This window comes from Mauremys reevesii, linkage group 16 (assembly GCF_016161935.1).
Source record: "Mauremys reevesii isolate NIE-2019 linkage group 16, ASM1616193v1, whole genome shotgun sequence".
NCBI classification, from domain to species: Eukaryota; Metazoa; Chordata; order Testudines; family Geoemydidae; genus Mauremys; species Mauremys reevesii.
In genome coordinates this window covers 26,869,291-26,896,123 of record NC_052638.1, presented here as the reverse complement: position 1 = coordinate 26,896,123, position 26,833 = coordinate 26,869,291, and the positions used below count along the sequence as shown (strand labels likewise).

Genomic DNA, 26,833 nt, shown 5'->3' with positions numbered 1-26,833 from the left:
ATTTTACAGTGTATAGTGTTCAGAAATTAATACTGTACTATTTTCATTTTTGAAACATAATCTCATAGTATAGAACTTAAAAAATAATTTGTTTGAGGTAGAAGGGGAATTTTTTTAATAACTTTTTCCCCCAATTTATTGGGGAAAAATGTGAGCATTTAAGCCACCTTTTTCCAGGTTGTAATCTCCAATGAATATTACCACTTAGTGGCTTTGGAAAGGGCTGGCACTGGTCTTCATGTGGTTCATTAGATTACACTAAAACTACTTTTATGGATTTCTTTCGAACAAGAAGTTCTGTAGTTCAGTTTGGTACACCTCTACCTTGATATAACGCTGTCCTCGGGAGCCAAAAAGTCTTACTGCGTTATAGGTGAAACTGTTATATCAAACTTACTTTGATCCACCAGAGTGTGCAGTCCCGCGGGGGCCCCCTCCCGCCCTCGGAGCATTGCTTTACCACGTTATATCCGAATTCGCATTATATCGAGGTAGAGGTGTATTTGAAAAATTACTGTGTGGTAAATGTGTAAGTTTTGGAACAATATTTTTAAAGTATTAATTTTTCATTTTAGTAGCACCGAAAGTTTGCAATATGTCTGCAACATATTTCAACTTGAGATGAAGATTTTGCACCTAAATCAGGATTACTACTATTTTACCAAAGTTATTTTCAAAATGGAAGATCACCAATCGTACTGAACCAACACTGCTTGCTTTAGTATGACTAGTGTTAGCCCTACAGAGCCAATAAAATTGACCAGATAAGTTCTATTATTATAGCTTGCACATCAACCGAATTTTAAATGAAATTCTCAACAGAATCTGTTTATTATGATGTGCAGTACAGAAATAACCCTACTTAACGTTCAGATTCCTGGTAGTGTGTCTGGGCTGTGGCATCTACATAAGCTACTTTTTCAACTGTAAACAAAGCAAACGATATAGATGCCAACAAGACAAAAAGTACAAGATTCCACAATTGTATATTTAGTTGTCTTTCATACTGTAATTTTGGTTTTGCAATTCAAATATCCAAATATGAAATTCCAGGTCTAGATGCTTAGTCTTTTTCTTTTGTTGACAGGACAGGACTTGATGTCAAGTTGAAAATGAAGACATGATCCAAAAGTGTTTTTAATCATGCCAAAGTAGCATCAATTTGAAAAGAGAGAAGAAATTTTGACAGAGGACTAATGTTCTTGATGTTTTGCTTCTGTAGCTTTCTGTGTGGGGGGCGGAATTCAGGTACAAGAGTTTGGATAATGTGTCTTTGCAGCCCTTCTTAAAAAGAATCTATAGACTGTCATGAATACATGTTCAGATGTAAATCTTCCTTTACTCAAGTGTTCAGTACTTCCAGAAAAGTAAGGCAAATGCACTTTTTCTTTACAAGGTTTGTGTATGTGTTTTAAAAGAAACTTTATGGCTTCATTACTACTGCTTGTGATCCTTACATTACAGCTTTGCTGTCATGCCACAATCAGAACCTCATGCCATCTAGGCTAACAGCGTGTCTCCAAGATGCTGTAACCTTGTCTCATATTTTACCTAAATGCTTGCTAGCAATGACTGGTATGCAAGACCTTAGAGAAATACCTACCATTTGTATCCATCAGGGAAAGCTGCAGTTTTGATTAAATTTCTGATATCAAGTTTACTCATGTTGAGGATTGCTTTTCATCTCTTGGAATTTGAATTAGGTATAAGCCAAATGGCTAAGATTTTCCTCTAAACAACATAAGCAACTTTGCAACAGGATTTTCTCGCAGAATGGAACCTTGGGGTCATGGCTCTCAATCCTCTGCTCTAACAATTAGATTTACTTTCTTGAGGGACTTTTTATCACCGCTATTCATTTTGTTCCATTGTCAAGGAATGTTCAAAGGCATCAGTCTCACAGATTGGAAGGCTGGGGAGAGACAAGAAAATGGACGGGGAGGAGAACACAAACCCTCATTCTATGCGTCATTGGTCACTGGTCCCAAACGCTTAGGTGTTCTGTCTGCTGTACAGTACTGAAATGCTGTATTTTGTATTACAGCGGTTTCCCAAAGTTGGTGGGGAACACTCCGCTTGGTGTTGCACATTGCAACCTGCCTTGCCAGTTTGTTCTATCCCTTGAATAAACCACTATAAAACCAGATTCCAGAAATCTGCAGTACGGAGCTAAAATGTAGTAGTAGTTGGCCCTAAACTTTGAATCGTAGGAGTTAAGAGCCTGATATTTGTGTATGTGGTAAATATTTTACCTGTCTGTGAATGTGTGGTTTTTCTGTACTGCTTAGAAGCATTGTATACCCTCATTTAACTAAATTATTAGATGTGAAAACCTATATGTGAACAGTCCAGTTAAAATCTTGTATTTGCTGAGTGAAGTTTCCATGTAACCGATGCATCACTGTCTGATTTACAACTTGAAACCGAGCCTAAATTTAACACTGCTCATTCAAAAAAAACCACCAATGTTTTTAGGAGTTGAACTCTTTTTGTTTGAGTAATCAATACTTAGGTGACTAAACAAGTTCTGAGACTTTTCTTTCTTTTAAAAATTTTTTAAAAGGGAGTTATAAAAATACTGCCCTTAAACAGGCTGTTTCTATAGAAATAGGTGACTTCAAGATGTGCTGTTCATTTAGTGCTGGCTATATTCTCATGGGTCCTTACAAGTTCAACAATACTTGATGAACCACTAAATATGCAAACTGGCTCTGAGAGCAAATGAAAGTCTAAATTTCAGAATGATGGAAGTGTGGATCGCCTTAATTTGGCTATCATAGCCACATTACAGTAGGAGTTTTTTCACCTAAACTTTATTTTGCTTCTGACAGCTGTAGATTTTTTAAAAATTAACAGAAAAATGAACAAAGAATTTCTGAAATTTCTCATTTTTAGCTATGACAATTTCAGTTGTTAAACTTACTTTTTAAAAGCACCTGTACAAAAAAAAGAAAATATACTCAAGAGAAGATTAGGCCTAATAGTTAAAACACAAGAGGTAGAGTCAAGAGATCTTTCACAGTTTCTCACTTGAGTTACTGTATGATACTAAGTAAGACCTTGTCTCCATTAGAGATTTTTGCAGCAGTATAATTGCTTCAGTGTGGTTACACCAGTGCAAACTGCTAATTGTACTGATGTAAAGCAGTTCTTGTGTTGGAACAACTTGCTGTGGTTATTTATTACATTGATGCCATTTTACCTAATGTAGTTACTTTGGAAAGTAGCCACAAAGAGGCTGTAAAAGAGGGTTAGTACTTAATGCTTGTTACTTTATGGGCATGTTCAGAAGCCTAATTGTCTATTTGGGGTGCTGGAATGAAAAGCAGTGTACAAGTACAGTGAAGTATTTACCATAATTAAATATGAACATATGCATTTGCTTCCACCTCAAACATCCTTACTAAACTCGGTAATGGAAACTAGCATGAAATTAAAATGGAAGCTCACGCTCCTTTGTTCTGTGGACTGTTTTGTGGGAAGAGATTCTTGTGGACTCTCTCTCCCTTCCCAACCCTGCACTCAAGGAACTACTTGGCTCTCAAAATGTTTTGTGGTGGACTAACCAACCCCTCCACTGAACTGTCAAAATGAGACTTTTTTCCTGTCCCCGTCAGCCGGGAGAAAGTCTAAGTTGGGCAACTGACAACAATTCACTGGCTTGTTTCCTGAAAAATCAGCTTTGAAACCTGGTGTTACTAATTTACTGCTTGTAGTAGTTCCATCTGATACCTTAATTTTGTTCTGTGACAATTATGAGCCATCCAGAGACAAATGAACTCCTGGTCAATGCCTATTGACTTTCACAGCAGCCAAGTAGCATCTAATTTACAATTTCAAATTGTGATCCTTACAGTAAGGCCTGTTGCCAACCACTTTTTGGATCCTGTACACTAAGCAGATTTAGGCTCTGTCTGCAGTATAATGACACTGTCAGTATTGCCCTATCTCAAACATTCAAATATGAGTCAGGCCAAAAATCATAAGACTGGCTTAAAATCATGTTATTTTTTTGAAAAAAAAAATTATAAACTCTGGGTTCTTTTTCTTTGCCTTTTTTGTTTTGGGGTTGTTTTTTTTTTGCGGGGGCAGAGGAGTGAGTTGAGCCTTTTGGGTACACACTGGTTTACATTTTCAACTTTTGTTCTGCAATTCTGAGAGCTGAGTACTTAGGGTTGTTTTTTTTTTAAATGGTGCTGCGATTCTTATGTAATCCTTTGATTTTAGGACCTGGTGCTTTAAGAAAAACAAGAAATACTGCAAGAGTCAGTAACACTTATTTATCATTTGTATTGCATCAGCAATGTATTAGGGTCTGTATGGACAGCTGAGAAGATGTGGTCCGTGTCCAAAGAGCCTACAATCTAAGCAGATTGACATACGACAGAGGGAATGGCATGTACCTAACAGTGAAGTGGTAGAGTGGTGAAATGGGCAGTTTAGTGCCTGGCTTTGTTGTAGTGACACTTCTTTGAGGAAGGATTGGTGTATAAGATAGCTCAGCCTTCTGGGAGAAAGGTGTTTTAAGGAAAGAATTGAAGGAAGAGAGGCTGGAGGCTGGTTAGATTGGTAGAAGACTGGGCAACAAAAGTAAGAGAGGGCCTTGAAGAAGGCTGGTGGTCATGGCTGGGGAGAGCATAGGGAAAAGGATATCTTCAGAAAGCAATAGTGATAGAGTAGGTGTCGCTCTTCTCTCTTAGGATACATCTACCTTGGAGCTGTAATTTCCAGCTCCAGTAGACATACCGTACCTGTAAGTTAGTGCACTAAAAATAGAAGTGTTGCTGCAGCAATGCAAATGGCAGGAGAGGCTAGTCCCCCACAAGTACTTACCAAGGGTTTCAGATGGTACCCTACTCCTGGCAGCTAGCCCATCCTGCTGCTTGCACTGCTGCTTCTACACTTCTATTTTTAGCACCATAGCTTGATCAAACCTATCAGGGGTAATTACACCTCAAGCTCCAGTAAAGACATACTCTTAATCAATGAGCCATGGTTCAACATCATGCTGGGAGTGCTGTGCTGCTGATGGAGCGATCTTTGTAATTAGCTATAAAACCAAGTTTCTTGACCAACTGTAGTCAGGGAAGTTCCCACTACACATTTCATAAGTTAGGAGCTTGGTTCCAACGCCCTGAGCAAATTCCAAGTCATGGTAAGTATCTTCTTCCTTCCTAAAGTCCATTGATGTTCCTATTGGTAACATTGTTCCTCCCTTCCTGTACTATATATCATAGTTTTGTAATTTTGCTGTGTTACTGTTTCTCCCGCTAGGTGACTACATTTCAGTCCTGGATGAAGGGATCCCAGTGTATGTATTATGGAACAAACAAAGCTATGTGAATGTAAGTTATTTTATTTGTCATTATTACCTGTGTATTATTTGTATTAGAGAGGTTAAAAATGTTTTTACTTAATGCATTATTACTTGCATTGAACATAAACATTTAATTGGTAGTTATAATTGTTTAGAAGAAAATACCATCATCATGATTGAAAGTAGGAATCTCAACAGAGACTGGAGTCCCCTTTCACTTCTAGAAAAGATCCCTCAGGTCATGGACGAAGCACATTGCTTGGGCAATATCAGCAAGTTAACACTGCTACTGGCCTGCTGTATTTGTTGGGTGGGTATAAAGTAAAGACTTCAGTCAACAGTGTGTGGTGTTGCACCAACTGTAAACTGACATTTAAAAAAAAATAAGAGGAAAAATCACAGTGGATTGACACCTATGTAATGACTGTGTTTTAGCTCAGATACTGTAAGAGCATCAGGATTTCCTAAATGGATAAAGTTTTGGAGTATTCCTTTCATGACTTTCTTTTTATCATTAAAAGATAAACTGTAGTCCTATAGCTGTAAATGTCCTCCCCACCCCTCGCCCCAGATCTCTGCAATGAGTGGGCCTTCAGACAAGGCCTCTTATTTTGCCCCACATCTTAATGAACTTGTCAGATGCATAATTAACTGATTTGAATTAGTAAATGTGAGGTTTGTGTATGTGCAAATGAAGTGTCTGGTCTGAAGCCAGCTGATTATGTTTGAAAATATGTCCTATGTTTGTAAATAATTATGAATAAGACAGACCTGGTGTTGAAGCCATCCAAAATCGTAGGAAACAAATTGTTTTAGTAAGTAATTTTACTATTTAAACTCCCTGGGGATTGTGGGATGCAAAACTATATGACAGAGGGTGGAGATGGATGGCAGGAGATCACTTGATCATTACCTGTTAGGTTCACTCCCTCTGAGACCCCTGGCATTGGTCACTGTCGGTAGACAGGATACTGGGCTGGATGGACCTTTGGTCTGACTCAGTATGGCCATTCTTATGTTCTTAAATGAGAAACACTGGCTAATGTTTGTTTTATATGTAAATAGTGAAATACACTAGTGAAATCCTTGGGGATACTTTATCTGCTGGTTTAAGCTTAAGGGCACCAGTCATTGGCATTTTCGAGGTGTTGTCCTGAGTGTTATAGCTTGGTGCTTAGCTGCATCTGCACTGAAATATTAAAAGAATAAGAAGAATGTAAAATACTTTAAACATTGTTGAATGCAGCTTTAGAATGAAAAATGATCTGCAAGCTTGCAGAGTAGAGTTAGTCGAAAATATTTTAAATAGTTTTGTCTAGCAGTTAAATGTAGTTGATCGAGTGCAATGTGGCCTGTCTACCAGAAGATGGTGCTCTAAAATATGTTCAATAATAACCAGAACTTAATAGCCATAATAATTTGAGTTCCAGTATTTTTATAAACATATTAGCACAAGATTCACAGAGCCTTTCAACCTCAAAAGGAAAGAAATGTGGCATTTGTGATGCTTATATTCTCAGATATACCCCAAAGCAGTGTAAAAATAGATATCTATAATACCACTGAAAGTCAAGTGGCTAGACTGGGAGAATTGAGGGTATTACAGCTGCTCTGTTTTAAATTATCCTGAAGAAATAAATTTACTTTAAATAACCTTTTTTGCAAGCACTTAATACTCATCTAAGCAATGATGCATGGTTATGTCCCAAACTTCAGACTTGAAAAGGCTTGTTTGTGTATTTATTTATTTTTAACTTTCACCCGAGACAAACAAACCAATTTTCCTCTAAATGATCACCACTAATTTTGAAAAACCTTAGCCCAAGACAGAAAAGGGGGAGGAATAATCATTAGCTTTCTTCTCCCCACCAAAAATTTGAGCTGCTTTTTCCAAAGGAAAAACACAGTAGTAAACATATATTATTTAATCTGCAATGGTGTACCCAACAATATAATTTAATTATTTTACTCAGTATTGGGAGACAGAGAAGCAGGGAGAAGATGTAGTCAAAAATTAAATATTGGGTAGCATCAAATCTGGTAAAGTGAATCTCAGAAAAGTTCTCACCATTTCCAGATTCTTGATCTGGGGAGGTTAAAATCAAAACAAACAACCTTGCATCATCATCATAGTAAAAACATATGTTGTGAAATCCTGGCCAACTGAAATCAATGGAAGTTTTGCCATTGACTTCGGTGGAACCAGGATTTCACCCATGAATTATCTTTACAGAGTCTCAGTTTTTCTGTGAGTAAGCTATTTGCAGCCGAGAGACACACAATCACCACACACACGGAGTAATTTATTTCTACGATCTTGCTTGGCCAGGGTTTCCTCAAAGGCGCACTGGCAATTAACAGAAATAGGAGTCCAGTGGCTGCCAGGCCCAGCCAGCTGATATTCACAGATCAATAACTCCACCTGGCTTTTTTCCCTCCCTTTAAGTCTTAGACAAAGGAACTTATTTAACAGAAGCAGGTGGCTTTCCTTGATATCTGTTTTACTGGTATTGCTTAAAAATCAAATGTAAAGATTAACATACCAAATAAAGCAGTTAAATTCATCCCTCTATTGATCTAACTTTAATACTGCCAGGTAGCTCTATGAAAGCTATTGAAGAAGAATTTCCTTTGTGCAGGAATGAGCCTTATAGCTACACATATATTTTACAGCTGGTTCCATTCGCTGTTAAATCTAGGGAAATATGCCTAAATTAGGATGAAGACAAAAATGCCAAGACTATCAAATTATAATTTGTTACTTGGCTTCTTTCTGTTGCTTGGCTTCTTTCATAAATATAAAAGTGGAGAGAATTACTAGAGCATTTATAATAGCTACACACTTTCAGCTCAGCCCCTCTATGTTTCCACATCGCAACACATGGTCTGTGAGAAAATGTAACAACATTCAGGCATGTTATATACCACTGCAAACATATTTATTTCACCCATGTGGGCCACATCTGTGACTCTAGTGTGTGTATAAGTATTTTCCACTACATGTACTACAGCAGTACAATTTACTTGTGAAGAGTTGGTCTTGAGCATCTCTTATTATAAAAGAACAGAGAGAAGACCGTTGTGCTGACATACACAAGGGGGTTCAGTGATCTGCAGTAGCATGACCCAGCCTAGCTTTCGGATTTATATATTGAGTGTAATCTTACTTTTACTATAAAAAGCTTGTAAAAAATGTAATTAATCCAAAGTGCTTTCCAAAAGGGGCAATTTTTCCCAGTTTCCCATGTTAGTTCCAAATATTTTTGCTGAGTTCATACTAAAGAAGAAAGCACATGCTTCAGCTCCTTGTGCATCAAAGGCTAGACTGTAATCTTGCAATCTTGCCCTGAGCAATGGGTAGCATGTAACTCTGCTACCCCAGAAGCAGAGCAGGGACTGAATTGTGATTCAGAGACACCCTTGCTTCATTGAGAGCAGTCAGCTCCACTAGCCCTTTTCCTGCCATACTTCACTACCCCGCTTCATGCCATCTTCTCAGCTCTGCTAGCTGGCATGTTGGGAGGCAAAGCCAAGGTTGCAACTTTGTAGCTTCCTGTCTACATCCCACCACCTGCACAGGAGATGGAGAAGTGACCATCTGTCTGCTCTCCTCATCTGTGCTGTTGCCCACAACAGAGGTAGGAAAATACAAGGGAGTAAGGGGGCTCCTTACCATCCTTTACTCCCTTGCATGAGCACACAGCAAGGGTCATGATATGACCCCAAGTCATTGGAGAGAACTTTCACACTAACCTGTCCACAATATCATATTAGTACTGATGTTGATTATTTCATGGGAGAAAGTAATTGAAAAATTGTCACTCAGTAAGTCAAATTATCTGTCCAAGTTCTCTTATGGCCCTTGCCATCCCATGGTTACCCAAGGAGAATATGGTGTCATATTTGCAAATAAGTAAATATCGACAGAAAAACAAGATCTCAGAAAAAAGCCAAGATAATTATAACTAGGACAGACTGGTAATAGGATATGGAACTTTCCACCTGTAGGGCACTGGATCATACAACCCAAGTGCCCAGTCCTACAACTGGACTTCAGTTGGGCATGATATGGGTGCAGGGCCCAAGTTAGCAATGATTTGAACCTGTTATCTTTTGAAGGCTGTTCTGTGGTCTGCATGAGATAAGTAGTCTCAAACCAGTTCTTGGTGGATATCTGTCCACATTACACCACAGTTAGAATATTTGCTGGGAGTCCTCCAGGAAGCCCAAGGTATGAATGGGCCAGGGGTTGGAGCACCTTTCAACCTTTGTGGGCTTCCCTCCAGGTTAGAGTTGCAGGACAATTGCAGGGAAGATTATATTACTGCTGCCCAATGGTGCTGAAAGTGTTTCCAATTTTAGTTGGAAGTTTCATCACATAAGGGGGGCCATGACCCCATCACTTTTACCAGCCATAAGGGTGAGCGATGGTGTGAGCGGGCTGAGAGGAGGGAGTGGGGGACAGGGTCTCGGAGTGAAGAGGTGATGTGAGGTTTGGGGCTCAGGGAGAAGGGGTGACATGAGGGCAGAGCCTCAGGGAAGGGGCAGGGCCACAGTTCTGGCACCAGTGGCACCCCCACTTTTAGGGAGCTTCCTTCACCCCTGCATCACATGATATAGTTTCTAATGAAATATTAATCTTTCATTCCTGGCGGTTCCAGGCCAATCCTGGAGGGTTGGCAACCATATATTTGATGTTTGGACCAACGACAGTAAGCCATCACAGATGCACAAAACATTGCAGGGAGCATTTACAAGGAGTAGACAACTGCGCCTAAAGATACAGTACACCTTAATGAAGGGGGAAAGCAATCAATTGCACATGGCAACAGCATACTGAGGAGCCCAACAAAAAGCATAATAAAGAAATTAGGTAGATAAAAAGGTATTAGAAAAGTGTGTTTTACTGACAGGACTTACAGTATTTGCACATATTTATCCTTGGAACTAAACATTACATTGGCAGTGACATCAAATAGGGAACCCTATTCCTGCCCCCCCCCCCCGAGTTTTTCTGTTTTCCCCTACACACACACACACACACACACACACAAGTTGCCAATCTCTCTCTCTCTCACACACACTCTTACTTTGTTTCTATTTCCCTTACACACACACAAATTGCCAATCACCCTCCCTGGCTAGGGACTTTTTCAAGTACACAGTTGCTTTTAATGTTTAATTAGGTATGATAACAGGATAAAATGTTCCTGGCACTGTACAGTGCCCACAGCTCAGACTTGCAACATTTTCCACTGATTGTAGGCAACTAAACATCTAGTAGTATAGTGGCAACATTCACCTAGCTATTGTTAGGGCTACCTCAGCACTTCCATGATAAACACAAGCTATTTTCAGGGGCTTATAACTTAGTTGCAAAAATGTACTCTAGGCTCCAGCTTTGTATCCAAGGTTTCAGGCCAGTAACAATTTCTAATGTGCTTTTAGACTTTATTATCCACCATTTTTTAAGTCACACAAATTTAAATGGCAAGTAGTGCTATGCTTTTTACTGGACCATCACATAAAATAAAATTGGGTAGAAATGTCTTCTGCATAGGCATATAACCCTAATAAATAATTTTTTTTAAACTCATGTTGATTCAGAAATTGTTTTGGGCCACAATATATACATCATATGTATCCTTTTTTTAAAAATGTACAGTCTCAACAAATATCTGAGAAAGTTACTGTATTTGCAATTGGATTCCCCTGGGCAAACCCCTGTGCAGCTCCACACAGCTGCAGGTTGTCAGTCTGCAATGATCCAATTGCAGAATTGGCATGCAATCTTGGGACTGATCCTATAATTCTTAGCACCTGAGGAGCCCCATCAAAATCAAATGATTTTAGGCCTTATTGAGAGTTCTACCAGCACTGCTCTAACACACAGTGGCAAAAAATACCACTACCTGGCCTGTCCCTCCCCCAATTGCTAACACATGAGCAACTACACTGGGGCTGAGGCAACCAGGGGAGACCTACCTAAAACACTTTAATTTAGTGGGCCTCCTGCTCCGAATAAAAATTACAGGAACTCATTCTTTGGTTTAGAATGACACCCACATCAACAAACAAGCAATCCATGTGAACACCCTATTAAATGCAGATTTGTTGATTTGAAAGCAGTGCCTCTGAAGCACTAGTTGCAAACAATTCAGATCCATTTATTTTAACAAAAATATATACAATTTGCAAGCAAAAAAGTGCATTATTAAAAAGTGGGAATGATAGTTTTTATGTTTAGCTAACTCAAAATGATGCTAAAATAAATTTGTTAGTCTTTAAGGTGCCACAAGTACTCCTGTTTTTTTTGCGGATACAGACTAACACGGCTGCTACTCTGAAACCTGTCAAAAATGATTTAATGAGTTTGTCTTAAACTGCCTCAGAAATACTCATATTAGAGCTGAAACCAATGATGGAAAGTTCCAGGCAGAAAGAAGAGCTCTGAGGAAGTAGCAAAGGAGTGAAAAGAGAGGGTTATATATAAAGTCTCTAACTCAAACTCCCTCATGGAATTCCTCAGTAGACAAGAATGGCTCCCTCAAAGCCAGGGTTTTTTAGTGTGTTTTTTGTTTTAAATGAGCAGTTCATACTTAATTATTTAAGATTTTCTGCTTTGCAGGTGCATCCATCTCAGAAGAGACTTTATAAAATTAAAAATAAAAGAAAACATATTTATTCAAAAAATCATTACTTTTTCTTCTGTTTCAGTACATAAATCAGTAACATACATTTTATATAATCTTGCACAGAACTTTCTTTAAAAGAAAACAAAATAATATCCCTAAGAACTTGAATAATAAGAATAGCTCAGTGTGTGGCACAAACAGACAAAACCCAGTAAATCCAGAGGGAACGCTGGCACTCCACTTCCTAAACTCACCCACTTGGTTGTGGGGGGAGAGATGGAGCAAATGCAGTGTGTGAATTCAGGACAAGCATGTCAGCCTCAGCTTTGAAATTTCCTGGCTCTGTTTGGCAAGCTCGATTTTATTTAGATCTGGGGAGGAGATTACATGTATATCCTGTAAACCCCAGGTTCAGGAGAAAAGTTTGAACACCCCTCAAGGTGTGAAGCATAGGGCTCCCACCTCCTCCAGGCTCGAGCTTCAGTGCTCCCCCTCTTCCTCCCCTGGGCTGTGAAACTGGAGAAGAGGAGCAGGAACAATGTCACATGAAGGGAATGCTAACTACACTGCAACCTCGCTGCTTCCAGGCAGCTCCTCCAGCCTCAGCCTCTCTTTCTCTCTGGCTGACTTGGTTAAAATCATTGTTTGGCTCCAGCATTAACTACATTCCAGAGGGACGCAGCGCCCAGTCTCCTTCCTCGCATTCCTGCCCCACACAAAGGAGTCCCTCCCTCGCCTGGCCTCTGTGCATCTCTTCCAGCGCCACAAAGACCCTGGGAGCCGGGAGCTGCACTTGCCCCCAGGCTCGGCGTTTGTCCCCGGCGCTTGGTCTAGGTGCAACGCTGCTGGGAAAGGGGGAGAAGGCAGGCAGCCCCTGAGTGCAAATTCCTCCGCGCAGCGCGCCATTGACTGGCCTGAGCAACTTATTTAAGGCTGGAAATTGACACACGGGGGCTTTTTCTTCTCGCCTCTCCTCGTTCTGCTAAGGGAGCTGGTCGTGCGACGGGCTGTGGAGCAGGGATGCCTTCCAGGTGACCTGGTGCAAGGAGCTGCTGGGTCACCTGGCTGCAGATCTCTGGGGCAGGGGGAGCAGCCTGGGCAGAAAAGTGCCTTCCCCTGCTGCAAACTTCCCGGCCGGCGGCTTTCGTGGCTCTCCCCCCCCCCCTCCCTTCCTTTCCCCCCGGCTCGGGGCCGGCGGAGCATGGAGAGGTACGAGCAGGACATTGCCCGAGCCAGCAAGTTCATGGAAGATCTGTCTCTCTACGAGCCCTGCCAGGACGGGCTGTACAGCGGCCGGGGCTGCAGCGGCAGCCGGAGGGAGCTGCTGGAAGACGCCCAACGGGCCATCGCGGAGCCGAGAGGCAAGAAAATGAATGGCACCGTGGCCCCCCCGCAGCACGCGGCCCCCCCGGGGGACGCCCACCCCGCCGCCGCCTCCGGCAAAGTGTACCAGGCTGCGGCCGCCCCCCAGCCCCGCTCGCTGAACGGCGGCGGCAGCCGGGGGGGCGGCCCGGAGCCGGGCTGCTGCGAGGAAGGGCTCTGCACCCGCTCCGAGGTGGCGCTGCCCTGCTACGGCGGCTTCGCGGACAAGGGCAGGCGCTATTCCTCCGAGAGCGCCCGGCACAGCGCCGGCAGCGCCTACGAGGGCGTCTACGTGCCCAAGCCGGGCGGCTCCTACCCCGGCCCGCCGGGCAGCCGAGCCCACGCCGGGCCCGAGGGCAGATACAACGCGGCCAGCCCCCGGGCCAGCCTGGCCGCCTCCTGCCAGGAGCAGCTCAGCCGCTTCTCCAGCCCCCGCTCCAGCCTGGGCAGCAGCGGCGCCCCGGGCTACGAGAAATACAGCAGCCCGCGGGCCAGCCTGGTGGTGCCCGGGCAGGAGAAATACAGCAGCCCGCGGGCCAGCCTGGTGCAGTACGAAGGCGGCGCGCTGAGCCCCAGGTCGAGCTACGCCAGCACGGCCAGTGACACCAGCAAACACTCCAGCCCCCGGGCCAGCCTGACCAGCTACGACTGCGGGAGCAAGCCCAGCAGCAACCGCACCAGCGGCATCAGCATGGGCTACGACCAGCGGCACGTCAGCCCCCGCTCCAGCACCGCCAGCCCCCGCTCCAGCTACTCGGACTCCCGCTACGGCCCGCCGGGGAATCCCGAGCTGGATGGGGCTGCCGGGCCGGGGCTCCCCATGGTCAGCCCCAGGTCCAGCCTTTGCAGCCAGGATGGTCGGACAGGGGCGGTGGGGAACTGCAACCCGTCCGTGGTCAGCCCCAGGTCGAGCATCTCCAGCCATAGCTCCAGAAGCTCCAGAGGCTCCATGAGCGCGTACCCGGAGCTCCAGCTGCCTTCGCCCCGCTCTTCCATGCTGGGGCCAAGTTTACAGGAGGAAAATCCCACGCAGGAGCATGGAGATGCTTATCCCAGGCACGAGCAGCAGCAGCAGCATCCCGCTGCCTCCAACCCTGACTCGGCTTCAGGGGCGTTAGCATCCTACACCTACAGCCCCACCAAAGGGTCCGCTTCAGCTCCCAAATTCAAGCTTCCGTATCAGGTCACCCCGTCCAGGGAGAGTGGACCCAGCCAGGCAGAGAGGAGGTTGGAAGCGTTGACGCTGGAGCTGGAGAAGGAGTTAGAGATGCACATGAAGAAGGAATATTTTGGTAAGTGGCATCCTCTTGCTTGTCTCTGGGAGTGCCTGGTAGGGTGACCAGATGTCCCGATTTTATAGGGACAGTCCCGATTTTGGGGTCTTTTTCTTATATAGGCTCCTATTACTCCCCACCCCCTGTCCCGATTTTTCACATTTGCTGTCTGGTCACCCTAGTGCCTGGCCCAGGAGGCTGTGAGGGGAAGGAGAGGGGGTCGCATTGCTATGGCCGCTGTCCCACAGCAGACTGGAGCTTAGCCTGGACGTTCCGCTGCACACGATGAGCAGAACTGGTTGAAAGTTGGTTGACTTGCTGTGTACGTTCCAGACAGGCATGAGGGAATCCAGTCTTGAAAGACCCAACATTAGAAGCATTAGCCTGTAAGAGTCCAACTATTCAAAACCGATCCCTTATAAGACCTTATTTTTACTAAAAGTTTTATCTGTAGGAAAATAGTCACTGACATTCATGGCCATTTTCCATCCAGATTGTTTACCCAGGGGCATATTGTTAAAGTCTGCTGTAGTCCAGAGCTAAAGGACCAATTTAAAAAAACAAAAAAAAGGTTTCTTAATTGTATTCCTCTGGCTTTAGATTGCATTTCTCCTGGTCCATTCCACTAGTTACACTAGATCTGTTTTTTAAAAAAGCTGCTTTTTATGCTGTTCCTCTGTCAAAAATCTGTGTTTTGTTTGTTTTGGAGACTTTCCCCTTCTGTTTATCCCTTCTGCAGTTTGTCATTTTCCTTGTTTTCCCCCTCTCTGGTGTGACTGCATAAAGTATTATAGAAGCACCTGTTTGTGCCAGCATGGTTTGGTATGGTATGGTTAATTGTCTTTCCATTCTAAACCTAACTTTTCAGGACTCCCAAACTTGTATTCTAAAGTTCATGTGATTTGAAATAGATACGTTTGAAGTCTTTGGCCCAGCTGCCATAGTTTTGTTTTTATAAACAATGGGCAAACTGGAGAAGCCAGTTTTAGGACTTGCTTCAGTAAAATCTTTGTCCCGATTCAACATGAGAGATGCTCACAGGAGCCTCTGGCACAGGCTGTTTCTGGCCTGCAAGGCCTTGCTTGGCTCTTCACAGCACACAAGTGTGACACAGCTTGGATTCGCACCTAGAAAGCGAGAAGAGATGATTGGGGTGATGAGATCCTTTCCTGCCAGGCTGCAGCTAAGTCACTCTGCCTGCATATCTTCTCCTTTCCTCTCTGTCTGTTTTTGTCTTTCTGAACAATAAAAGCTCCGTGAAACAAATGAATGCATTTTGCAGTTAGTCCGCAGTGTAAGTTAAGCCCATTTGGTATATTTTTTTTAAATGAAAGGAAATGGCCAAGATATTTGCATTTGAAAGACAACTACAGAGAGCTTGCAAATACTGCCCCAGCACCTGTAGAGAATGGGGATCTCCCAATGCAGCCAAATAGGGTGTGGGGTAGGGAGGGAGGATCTTGGAAGACCTCGTAGACCACATGCACTCATGTGGATTAGAGATTCAGGTTCTGCAGAGGGTGCCCTGCTAGGTTGTGTATAGCAGGCTCCATGAGAGCTCTCGTGGAGCTCCAGCTGCCTTTGCCCTGCAACTTGGAGATGGGGCCGGGAAAGGCAAGTGGATGCACTGATGCATCAGTCAGCTGGTCATTGCCCCCTGTGGCACAGTGCAACAGACTCTGTGGCCTTTGAGGGGAAAGTTTCCCTCCTTCAGTGCCCTACCCTTTTACTCAGACTGGGTGCAGAGGAGAGACAGACCTTACCTATTAGGCATGTTCTTTTTACCTCATGTGAATGTTCTGGAGGACCAGGATCCATATTATTTTAATGGATTTAATGAGCATTTTGGATTGTGAGATAGTATTCCGCAGGAGAGGTAGGAGCTGAAAGAGGGACACTCATGGCCACATCCGTGCAAGAGGTTGGAGTGCCAGTGAGGTGCTGGCTGGCACAGAAAAGGACCTGAGAAGGGCAGCTGTGGTAATTGAGAACATTCCAGAGCAGCAGAAAGGACCTGTCTTGCACAGATATTTATGCTATTTATACATTTGTTGCTTTGTGGTTCTCAGACTCCTGTGAATTGAAATAGGAATTTTAACGCTGGTGAAACGAGAGTGAGCAATAGGAAGTGGGTTAAGAGACACATGTAGGAGACAGAGATGGGTAGGAGAGAAGATGCTTTCAGAGCAGAGGACATAACCTGATAGCCCTGGCCCTCTAAAAGCCTTCTGGTGCAGTGAAATGGCATGCAGGGGAGGCACCAGTGCGCCAAGCACGTGCCTGGGGCGGCAAGCTGCGGGGGGCACTCTGCTTGTTGCTGCGAGGGTGGCAGGCAGGTTGCCTTCGGCGACATGCCTGCGGAGGGTCCGCTTGTCCCACGGCTTCGGCGGACCTCCTGCAGGAGTGCCGCCGAATCCGCGGGACCGGGGACCTCCCGCAGGCAAGCCGCCGTGGGCAGCCTGCCTGCAGTGCTTGGGGCGGCAAAATACATAGAGCCGCTCCTAGTGGCATGGGAGTAACTCGGAGAGGATGGAAGAGTCCATCAGGAGACAGGCACAGAATTTGTCTTTCGCAACTGTCGGGAGGTGCATGTATAATCTATAACAACACGTTGCAATATACCCTAAAGATCAACAGACTGAGGCTCTGTCAGACAGATGGGAGAAGCACATTTCGGAGTCCAGGACCCTCTGTTAAGAATGTCCTGCCCCTATTGCTCAGAAATTAATATCGAGGAGAGTTTGCAAACCTCCCAGCAGACCTTAGCACACAGAAGTCTCTCTGGTAGCCAGGACCCACATCAGATAGGGTTTAAAACAGCATAGCACAGATTATCAGTGTTCTGTAGCACCTATTATTTTATTTAAATTACTGCTGTTTTTAATAGGACTTTGTGGGCTTGATTGTGCAGTTCTTTGAGTCAAAGTGAAGTGAAGGGTGAGTTTTGCCTGAGTGAGCACTTCAGGGTTGCACCCTGTGTGGCTAAAGATTGAAAGGGTGAAAAGAAATATAATCAGAGCAGTACTACGAGCTGCAAGAGGCTCAGAGTGATGGGGCAGGAAGCTGTCTTCTTCTGATAGATATAATGGCTAGTCACTTGGATACTGCTTAAGTGGTCTCTGGAAGCCTCTCCTAACACTCACTGATAGTAAATCAAAGGCAATAGAAATACGCTACTGCATTCACACAGTACTAAGCATCTGGCGTACACCCATATAAATGAACTTAAAGGCCTGGCTACCTAGTCACCATAGCCTCTGTACCCAGATCAGTACGTAAAAGGAGCACTCCACTAAGAAGTATCAGATTAGTCCGGAAGACCGTCAAACACCTGCAGTATTTAGGCACGCTATAATTTTACCAGTAGAAAATGAAAGTGTTAGCTCTAATAGTGTAATAAACAGGGCAAATGGTGTAATGCTCCTTAACTGGATCAGCCTAAATATCTACTAAGTACATTTACATCTTGTGACATTGCTAATTTTAGTCTCTCTCAACACCAGTCCTCATAACCTCTGTTCAGAATGAAGGCTTGTCTACATGGGGATGTTACATTGAAGTAACTTTAGTTTATATGCCTGATGGTGCCTTATGTCCACACACAATCTTTTTTTAAAGTGAATTATTTGGCATCTTTGGCTGCTGCAGTAAGGGTATGTCTACGCTGCCCATGTTACAGCGTGGCCGTGGTAGCTCTGTGATATGGGTAGTGTAGACATGCTTTATCGCTGGGGGAGAGCTCTCCCGGAGATTTAAAAACCAACCCACCCCGAATGAGGGTGTCTAAACTAGCGCTTTTTAGCGCTAAAACTTTTGTCGCTCGGGGTGGTTTTTTTTTCACACCCCTGAATGACTAAAGTTTTAGCTCTGAAAGTGGGGGTTCGAACTAAGATACGCAACTGCAGCTACGCTATTCGCTGAAGTTGAAGTATCTTAGTTTGACTTACCTGACCGTCCTCATGGTGGCGAGTCGAGTGCTGCAGCTCCTTCGTCGACTCTGCTTACTCCTCCTGCCGAGGTGGAGTATGGGCGTCGATTCGCGGATCGATTTATCGTGTCCAGACAAGATGCGATAAATCGATCCCCGATACAGAGAACACTATCTGCCAATGTGGCGGGTAGTATAGATGTACCCTAAGTAATCCTCCTTGGGACAGGAGTAACGCCACTTTGGAGTGAGTTTGCTTTAAGGTTTAGCTGATTCCATGACTCTGCTGCTGGCAGCCGTTCCCACTGCTATCTCACGCTGCATTGCTTCTCACCTGGACTGCTCTGTCTGTGTGCTTGTATGGACACCACTACTCCAGGGTCATCTTGTCACTTCTCCATTTACGTGCTGGCATTGAGTCAAGTGAGCCCCTTCTCAGTGCCAGGTAATGGTGAGTTCACCCCTCCAGAGTCACATCCCCACTATAGCAGCTGTGCCCTAAAGCCACCCCATGGATGCCTGCAGAGCTCCTGGACTTGATTGCCCTCTTTGGAGAGCTGCGTGTTCAGTCTCCTCTGTCTCCAGAATGCAGGCATGTACGAGACTGTGTCAGAGCATGCCCAGAGCTGGGCCCAGGGCCGAGGCCGAGCAAAGGAGCTCCAAGAGAAGGGAAGGGACAAGCACAGCTGCTCTGGTAATGCTCCACTCCCTGCCCAGACTATGAGGACCTGGACCATGTTTTTACAAGTGATGCCACCACTGTGCTCAAGAATTATGTGGTGGACAGTTTTCCAGAAGGCACCGCAGACAGCGAGGCAAGCACCCTGGAGCCCGCATAGCCCATGGGGTCTGACAAGGAGCAGGTTTTTCTGGGTGGCCAAGAACTGCGTGACCTATCAGATATGGGGATCCCATGCCGGGACAGCTAGACATACTGCTGTTCAGGGGACCCCTACTATCAGCCAGCCTGAAAACGCAGCCGGGGGGAGCTGCTCAGGAAGTGGTGTGTACTGTGTTACAAGACAACAGCATGGGGGGATTTAAACTACTTTTTTCTGGGTACTGCTGCCATGTTAGGTGGGGCTAGAAGCCTCTCCCCACGTAAGGGACGTTTAACCCCTTCACTCCCGCACTGTACTCAACATGACATCTGCACCGGAGATGTAAAGTTATACTTTTAGTTCTTGGCCATACCAAATTCTACACCCATCAGCCAGGTTTGCCTCCATGCACCCTTCTCAAATGGCTTCCTGCTTGCTCTCCTTCCCTTCCCCCTGTTCCTTGCCACCCCCTTCCCTCCCCCACCCAAGAGAGCAGCAGCACGGGGGTTAAAACAAGCAAAGGCGTTGCATGGCAGGGATGCTTATCGTAACTGCAGACCCGGAAAGAGAAAAGAGCAACAGAAGAAGTAATTTGGCTCCCGGTTCTGTAAATGTCCTCAGCTTGAACTTGAACCCAAATCAGACTTCACAGACGTTTCAAAATGCATAGGCAGTACACGGCATTCGTGGGTATTTGACACTCTTGGATTCAGAACAATGACTGCAGAGTTCTGTTTATTTTGTAGTGCACTTTATGGTGATCTGCCAGTGTCATAAAAGAGAACTTAAGGCACAGCTTGTATTTTGGCACATGCGTTACAAGGCAGTGCAGCTCTCCCGGGACTGACCATAGCTACTGTTTCCCTTCCACGCCTGCTCCAGATGGAGGGACACCTATAAGCCACGCTGCATATCTTCCTGGTTTGCCCATTGTCTTTTTTAACAAGACCCTTCTATGTCTCCTGAGGATTTGCCTCAGGGAACATCCTCCAGCTTACGGTTGGCCTGCAGGGGTGCATATGCAATTACTAACCTGCCCTCTGCTGCCCTCCGCCCACCTAAACCCACCACAGCCACCCAGTGTATTTTTACAGAGGTCCCTTACAAAGGGGAAATAATCTGGAAAATGTCTAAACACCTTGAAGTGAATTCCCTCCTCCCACCCCCGCCCCCCGGCAGAGTGGGGAATGGCATTCCAAAATTGTGGGGAAAGCAACATTTTGTGATCGTTGGCATGGAGACTAGGATTGGGACAATAAGTCCTTGTGCTTTTTCTGGTTTCCTTGATTTCCACGGCCCTGCTGAGAAGCTGACAGACCTTGGAAGGAAGGAAAAAGACGAGAGGAAACATTCAAGGTACTAACTGCATCCTGACATGGGGCCAGGGAGGGACGGTTTCCAGGAGCAGTTGGAATGGACGATATGGGTCTTGACAGGGACACAATTCGGAGGCAAATCTCTGTGGGAGCACCTTTTGTTACAAAGGTCAGGCACAGCACCCATCTTGGCAATGGCCTGCACACTATGGAGAACACATCATATATTGTAACCTCCCTTTCAATCAGCCACACTTCAGGCCCTTCCCCCAGCAATCCAACCCCATGGAGAAGGAAAGTTGACTGCGCCTCACCTGCAGGACTTTGTGAGCCTTCTCCATTTTGGGCAGGCCACAGTTCTCTTGGTCTGAAGTCCGTACGACAGTCAGCTTTCTTTTTCTTTTCTTTTAATTCAAGCGGCGCTATTTATTATCTGTGCTACTGGAAAACTCTAACTTTTCTTTTGGTACCACTCAGCTGAAAAATTTCATTGCGAACAGCTTCCCCCCCATCTTTCATAGAACATCCCCCCATAGGATCAATTCCTAATAAAATTGGTACACATGCACATTTCAGTCATTTCTTTGGTTATAGCACGTTCGTTATTCACAACTACTCTCGAGCCTCAAAGTAAGAGCATAATGCATCCCTGACCCTGTTTGCCTGGCCACTTGGGGCATTTGTCAGAGGCACCTTCTCTGGCTGTCTGTAAGGGTCAGAAAGCCGTTCCACGTCCTACGCCCACCCAGACTCCCGCTCTTGGCTCTCTCAGGTGAGGTGCAAGAGATAGCAAGCCCTTATCCCACAAGGCACATAATGAGAAGTGTCATATCATGTCACGTCATCTAGCCTTGCAGTCTTTCAAGCTCATGCTCCACTGTCATTCAGCAACTGCTCAGTTAAACTGTTCCTTTCTCTTGTCAAGGGTCCAGTAAAAGGCTTCATCAGCCAGGGAAGCAGGGATAAGCTGGGTCTCCCGAAGTGAAGGGAAGAATCATAACTCCATTAATGTCCATGGTGGTCAGGGGAGCATAAATTCCCTAGCTCATTCCAGCGAATGGGCCTGACTCTTTAAAGAAACTGGCATCATGGACCTTTCTAGAACTCGCATTAATACTGGTGGCCATTGTGGAAGGTTCAATCAGGCCTTGCAGCACCATGGAGAAATACCCCTTCCTGTTATGTTTGGCCTGGTGTTGGGGTAAAGAATAGGCATGTGTCCTATCAGTAGCCCCTATACAGTTTGCAAACCTCATCCATGCTAAGCCACCAATAACCTCCTATTTATTGCTAAGCTTTATGACCCAGCCCAGCAGCACCTTCCACAGGGCATTGCAAATCTTCATGACAGCAGCCCTAACACTTGATCTACTAATACCAACTTGATCAGCTGCTGACCAGTAGCACTTTGGGGGTGAGAGGCTGCGAGATGGTGCTAGCAACATGCTGAGGAGAACTCTCACATTGGTGTTCTGCCTCTCCAGCTCTTGGGTGAGCGCTGCACAGATCAATAGGAAAGTAGCCTTCTGCATTGTGAAGTTCTCCTGCCACTGCTGGTCATCCCAGTTCTGCATCACTCTCCCATCCCACCAATCTCTTCTAGTTGACCAAGTCCAGAAACATGGCTCCACTCAGTGAAGCTGCTCCAGATAAAAGCTCTACAGAAGTAACTGCTCGATTTCACCCTCCTGCTTCTCCTCTACCTCTAGCTGTATTGCATCTCAAGCTGTCCGAAGCCGCTGAGCCACCCATTTGGCTGCGTGACTGCCAACAGAATGCTTGCTTGTTTCAATGACTCTCATCATTGCAATGCTCAGATGTGTCATCTAGGCTGTCTGACAGCAGCTGGAAAGTGGCAGTGGCAAAATTTGGATGAATTAGGGGGTGCTGGGAGAGGAATCACGGGAGTTTATTAGTTTGACCCGCAAGTCCCACAATTCTTATAGGCTCTGGTAGACATCATGAGAAAAATCCCAGAGCATGGCTGAGTGATGGAACATTGCCACATTGGATAGCTACCCAGAATGCTGTGTGGTTAATTTGAACATATGCGGAGCTGTGCGGACACAATGATTAACAAGGAAAGCACCATAAGCCAGCATAATGAAGTCGTGTGGATGCGTTTCAGCTCACATATCTAATCAATGCAATTACAGCAAACAAGCTAGCTCAATGTAATATTGCCAGGTGGACAAGCCCTAAGACACTTGTTTGTTTTTATTGTTCTTGTAATAGAAATCCATATACCTAAGAGAGCTTGTATATAATCCTGGTATATGTGGTACGTAACATGTACATGTTCCGGCAGAGAGTCCATTCCCTTGAAAGCGCAGTCTCCTTCAAATGATGGCTTAAATAGGGTCTCTCAGTCAGTGTGTAATGTAATTTTGGAATTTATGTGATACAATGTTGAACAAAGCCATGGGAAATGTATGAAGCTCTGAAAACGTACTGAGACCACTAAGGTATTTGTTACTTTGTATCTTCTGACACATTTCAAACCTTATTTTAATATTTGTATATGTACTGAGACATTTAAATGACATCAAAGGACTGATTTGGGGGCCTCAGACTTTACTTGTTTGTGAACAGTTTTGTGCAGGCACCTGCATGCACAGGTGTTAATATTAAGAAAGCACAAGTGGAAGCTAGTTTGAGACTAATAGTGGTATTCAGGCCTCAGATGTTGTTTGTCACTTACCAGCCCAATTTGTAAATCTGAGTGCCCAGAACACTTCTGCTAAAATATTACTCTACAGATCCTAATTTCTTAGGAAGCTTTATTCATAAACTATAATGTTTCTCCTATTCCCATCAACACAGAAAGATAATAATTGATACACTTTAGTTGTCATTTTAAGCAAAATTTATTCTGGGGATTATTCTTTAATTAATCTTTTTTTATCCAGGGCATGAAAAATTCACTCTCCTTTGACTAGGAAGCTACTGGGTGAGTGCCATCAATGTCTCCATAATCTAAGCATTCCTTTAAAAGAGTGTCTAGACATTATGGTTACAACAATAACCTTCCAAACAGAAAGCATGGCATAGCTCTCTATACTTTATTTAAGTTTGTGGTAGCTCTAGTGCCTCTGGGTTGCTCTCAGCTTTTCTAAATTAAGCAGACAGAGGGTGTCTCACTGCTGCTATTGGAAATCCTCTGGGTACCCATGAAACTGAGCAGAATTGTGTCAATTTCACGTTGCCACAGCTTGGAAAGCTCTCAACAGTAGAGTCAGACATTGGATCTACTCAGAGGAGAGGCCCCCAAAAAAGCGGATGGTGGATGCAGGGGAGCTGCAGCAGTGGTTGATTATCAGAGACTCACCACCACCACTGCAATAGCCATGAGAGGGTGAATGCTGCTTCTCTCTTCCAGAAGGACGCTTACATTTATCTGACACTTTTTCTACCTAGAGACAACAGAAGATGGAACCCAAAGTAGGGCTGATGGAGCCCCCTGGTAGCAATCTCATTACCGCCCCCCTTCATAGCCAGTGGGGGTTAGAGGAGATTTGACTTTGCACCTAGGTGAGACTTCTGGATTGGGGGAGGTGGCTCACTTTAATCTGGCCCTGTGTCTGAGGGTGTGGACAAGTGAATGGATGGGGTGAGGGTGTGTGAGATGGGGTACAGGGATCTAGATGGGTGGGAGAGAGGGAATGACTGATGGGCTAAGTTAGAGGCGAGAAGTAGGGAAAGTATCTAGAAAGAGTACACACAGGGGAGGAGGCAGAGCACACAGCTCAAGGAAAGAGAGAGAGGGATATAAAGATGAAGGGGGAGAGAATGGAGACTGCAGGAAAGAAATGGGATAAAAAGTAGAGTGAAGCTAGGAAGGAATAGAAGTGCTGAGGAAAGCAAGAGAAAGATGGTAACTTGCATTTAAAAATATATTAGTCAAGTGACCATACTTTACAATTGACAGTGTATACTATAAACAGTGACAACTGTCATTCCTTTAAATTGCAGGGAGCATGGCTTTTGGGGGCGGGGGGGGGGTCGCAAGGCAAGTATTTTTTCCTCTGTCCTAGTAAGCTTACTTCTCAGGCTAGTGACTATTGAGTAGGTCTGTCTCCAAGGAAATTATTGGGTGGGTAGTTAATGCCAGTAAGGTGCCTTGTGATTAAGGCCCTGAACAGGATATGGGAGATCTGGGTTCTCAGTTTTCTGGCTCTACCACAGGCTGTCTCTGTGACCTTGGCCAAATCATTCAGTCGCCTCGTGCCTCAGTTTCCCATCTGTAATATGGAGATAATAATTCCCTACATCACAGGGGCATTATGAGACTAAATTGATTAGTGTGTGTGAAGTGCTCAGATACTACAGCGATGAGCACCCTAGAAAAGCCTACAAACAAAGTGTTTTTTAAAGCTTTACTACTACTGTACACAGAGCTTAACTGGTTTTGTAATTGATTTAGTGCATCCATGCCCCATGGCATGAAGAAGGCCAGATCCTATTTGCTGAGCAGTAATTGTCTAAAACCATATCAGAGTCAGATCCTGGTTGGGGTTCTGCCTCCTTGCTCCCCCAGGGAAGTCTGAACACAGTTCTGTAACTTATTGATTGTGTGATTTATATTTTGAATGGGTATAATGTGGATACAGAGGGTACTGGCCACTTCTAAGCCATAGTCACACATTGACTTAGGGCTTCTGATCCTGGGATTTGGATTCAGTTGACTGTCACTAGCATTTTATGGGCATGTGAGCTACCACACCATAGTAAGTCTCAGTTTAATTCTTAGAATTTACAGACACCCTCTACTATCACCATATGGTCTGGAAATTCTACCAGCACACATGTCTGTGCGAACGCCGTAGCTGATTTTCTAAGCCACATGATGATGCAGTCCATGTGTCAAAGGGGTGGAGGAATGAGCCATTCAGTCCTGTAGATCTGAATTAAAGATTTTCATTTATACTTGAAGTGTGTGTGTGTGTGTGGAGAGAGAGAGAGAAAGTCTTTTCTGCTTGTCATTGACAATTAGTATCTTTAGAGAGAAATGAGCTTAAAGACTAAAGATCAGTCCATCTTCAGGTTGCTTTGTTTTGGGGTGTGTTAACCCTCCTATGTTGTTGGTAATTCCTAAGTGACAAGTTCTTGTGTATAAAACACTGAGGAGTTTTAGATCTGTTAATCTCTAGGACATAGTCATTAGTTTGAAACTAGATTTATATTCTGCTCCTAGCTGATTGGGTGTGTGTGTGTGGGGGGGGTCAAATACCTGGATGTAACTTCAGACCCTTCTCTGGCATTCTCTGTTTAAAAACAAAAAACAAACAGCAGGATTCACCTTCTCAGATGGTCAAGGAAACATCTTAAGAAACATTTTAACAGTTTAAGAAAGATTCAAAGTGAGGATTTTTTTCCATCTGAGTTTAACTCCTGTTGGCAGCTATTGGTATAGTCTTTGTGCTTGAGCCTCCTCAGAGATATGTAGGGGCATATAACCAGTGTGGTGGTAAATCACCTACCACACATTCACAATTCACACACATTAGTAGTAAATCATTTTATGAAGTACGTGGCAGTGCCTAGCTGTGTATCTAAGAGTGAAACGTAGCTCTACATGAAAGAGCCACTGTCTAACTGGCTATATTTAATGTGTGAATAAAGCTGATACAGTTTGGAGGGAAATCTTTTCCAGATTGTACATTTCTATTTTCAGAAACAATAGCCAGTTTTTATGTGTGACTCAGGTTTTAAAAAAAAAAAAGTGTTTTTCCCCCATGCGGATTCTGCAGCAGCAGCAAACTGACAGACCCTATATTCAGTGCTGTGCTAATATAATTGATATCTATAGTTAAGAACAAGGAAAAAAACGAACAACCATATTGATTTCAACGGCTATTAAAAAAACGCACCAGGGTTTGCCAAATAATAAAACAACAATTTTGGCAGGAGAAGACATTTTTATTTTCAAGTTTCTAAAAGGATTTTGCGAACAAAAATCAAACTATAATGGCAGTGAGCCAAAATCTGAAATGTACCTGGGTAAAACTCCCCTATACTTCAGCTGAAGTTTTGCCTGAGTAAATAGTGAATTCAGAACTTGGCCTAGTAACAGTTTTACATCCCAAAAGGTATAAAGACCTGTACTTGACAGCATCTGTTCGACACTGCAACAGAGTTATTGCCTTATATTTTTCATCCACCATCCCATCCTCTGCAAGA

The 26,833-nt window shown here is 44.2% G+C and overlaps 1 protein-coding gene across 5 annotated transcripts in view; it reads left to right on the top strand.

Annotated features, from left to right (window-relative positions):
* The first annotated feature begins 12,719 nt into the window (after window positions 1-12,719).
* The window catches only part of LOC120384214 (WT1 interacting protein), a 115,382-nt gene continuing 101,268 nt past the window's right edge, over window positions 12,720-26,833 (top strand). For 4 of the 5 annotated variants that reach the window (XR_005588678.1, XM_039502578.1, XM_039502581.1 and 1 more), the window contains exon 1: window positions 12,720-14,606. Coding sequence is in view for 3 of the 5 variants with exons in the window: in XM_039502578.1 (XP_039358512.1) it covers window positions 13,154-14,606 (1,453 nt within the window). In the remaining 2 variants the exon portion in view is untranslated. Of the gene's footprint in view, window positions 14,607-23,579; window positions 23,604-26,833 lie in introns of those variants that run through there. The other variant, XM_039502582.1, reaches the window with a different exon arrangement.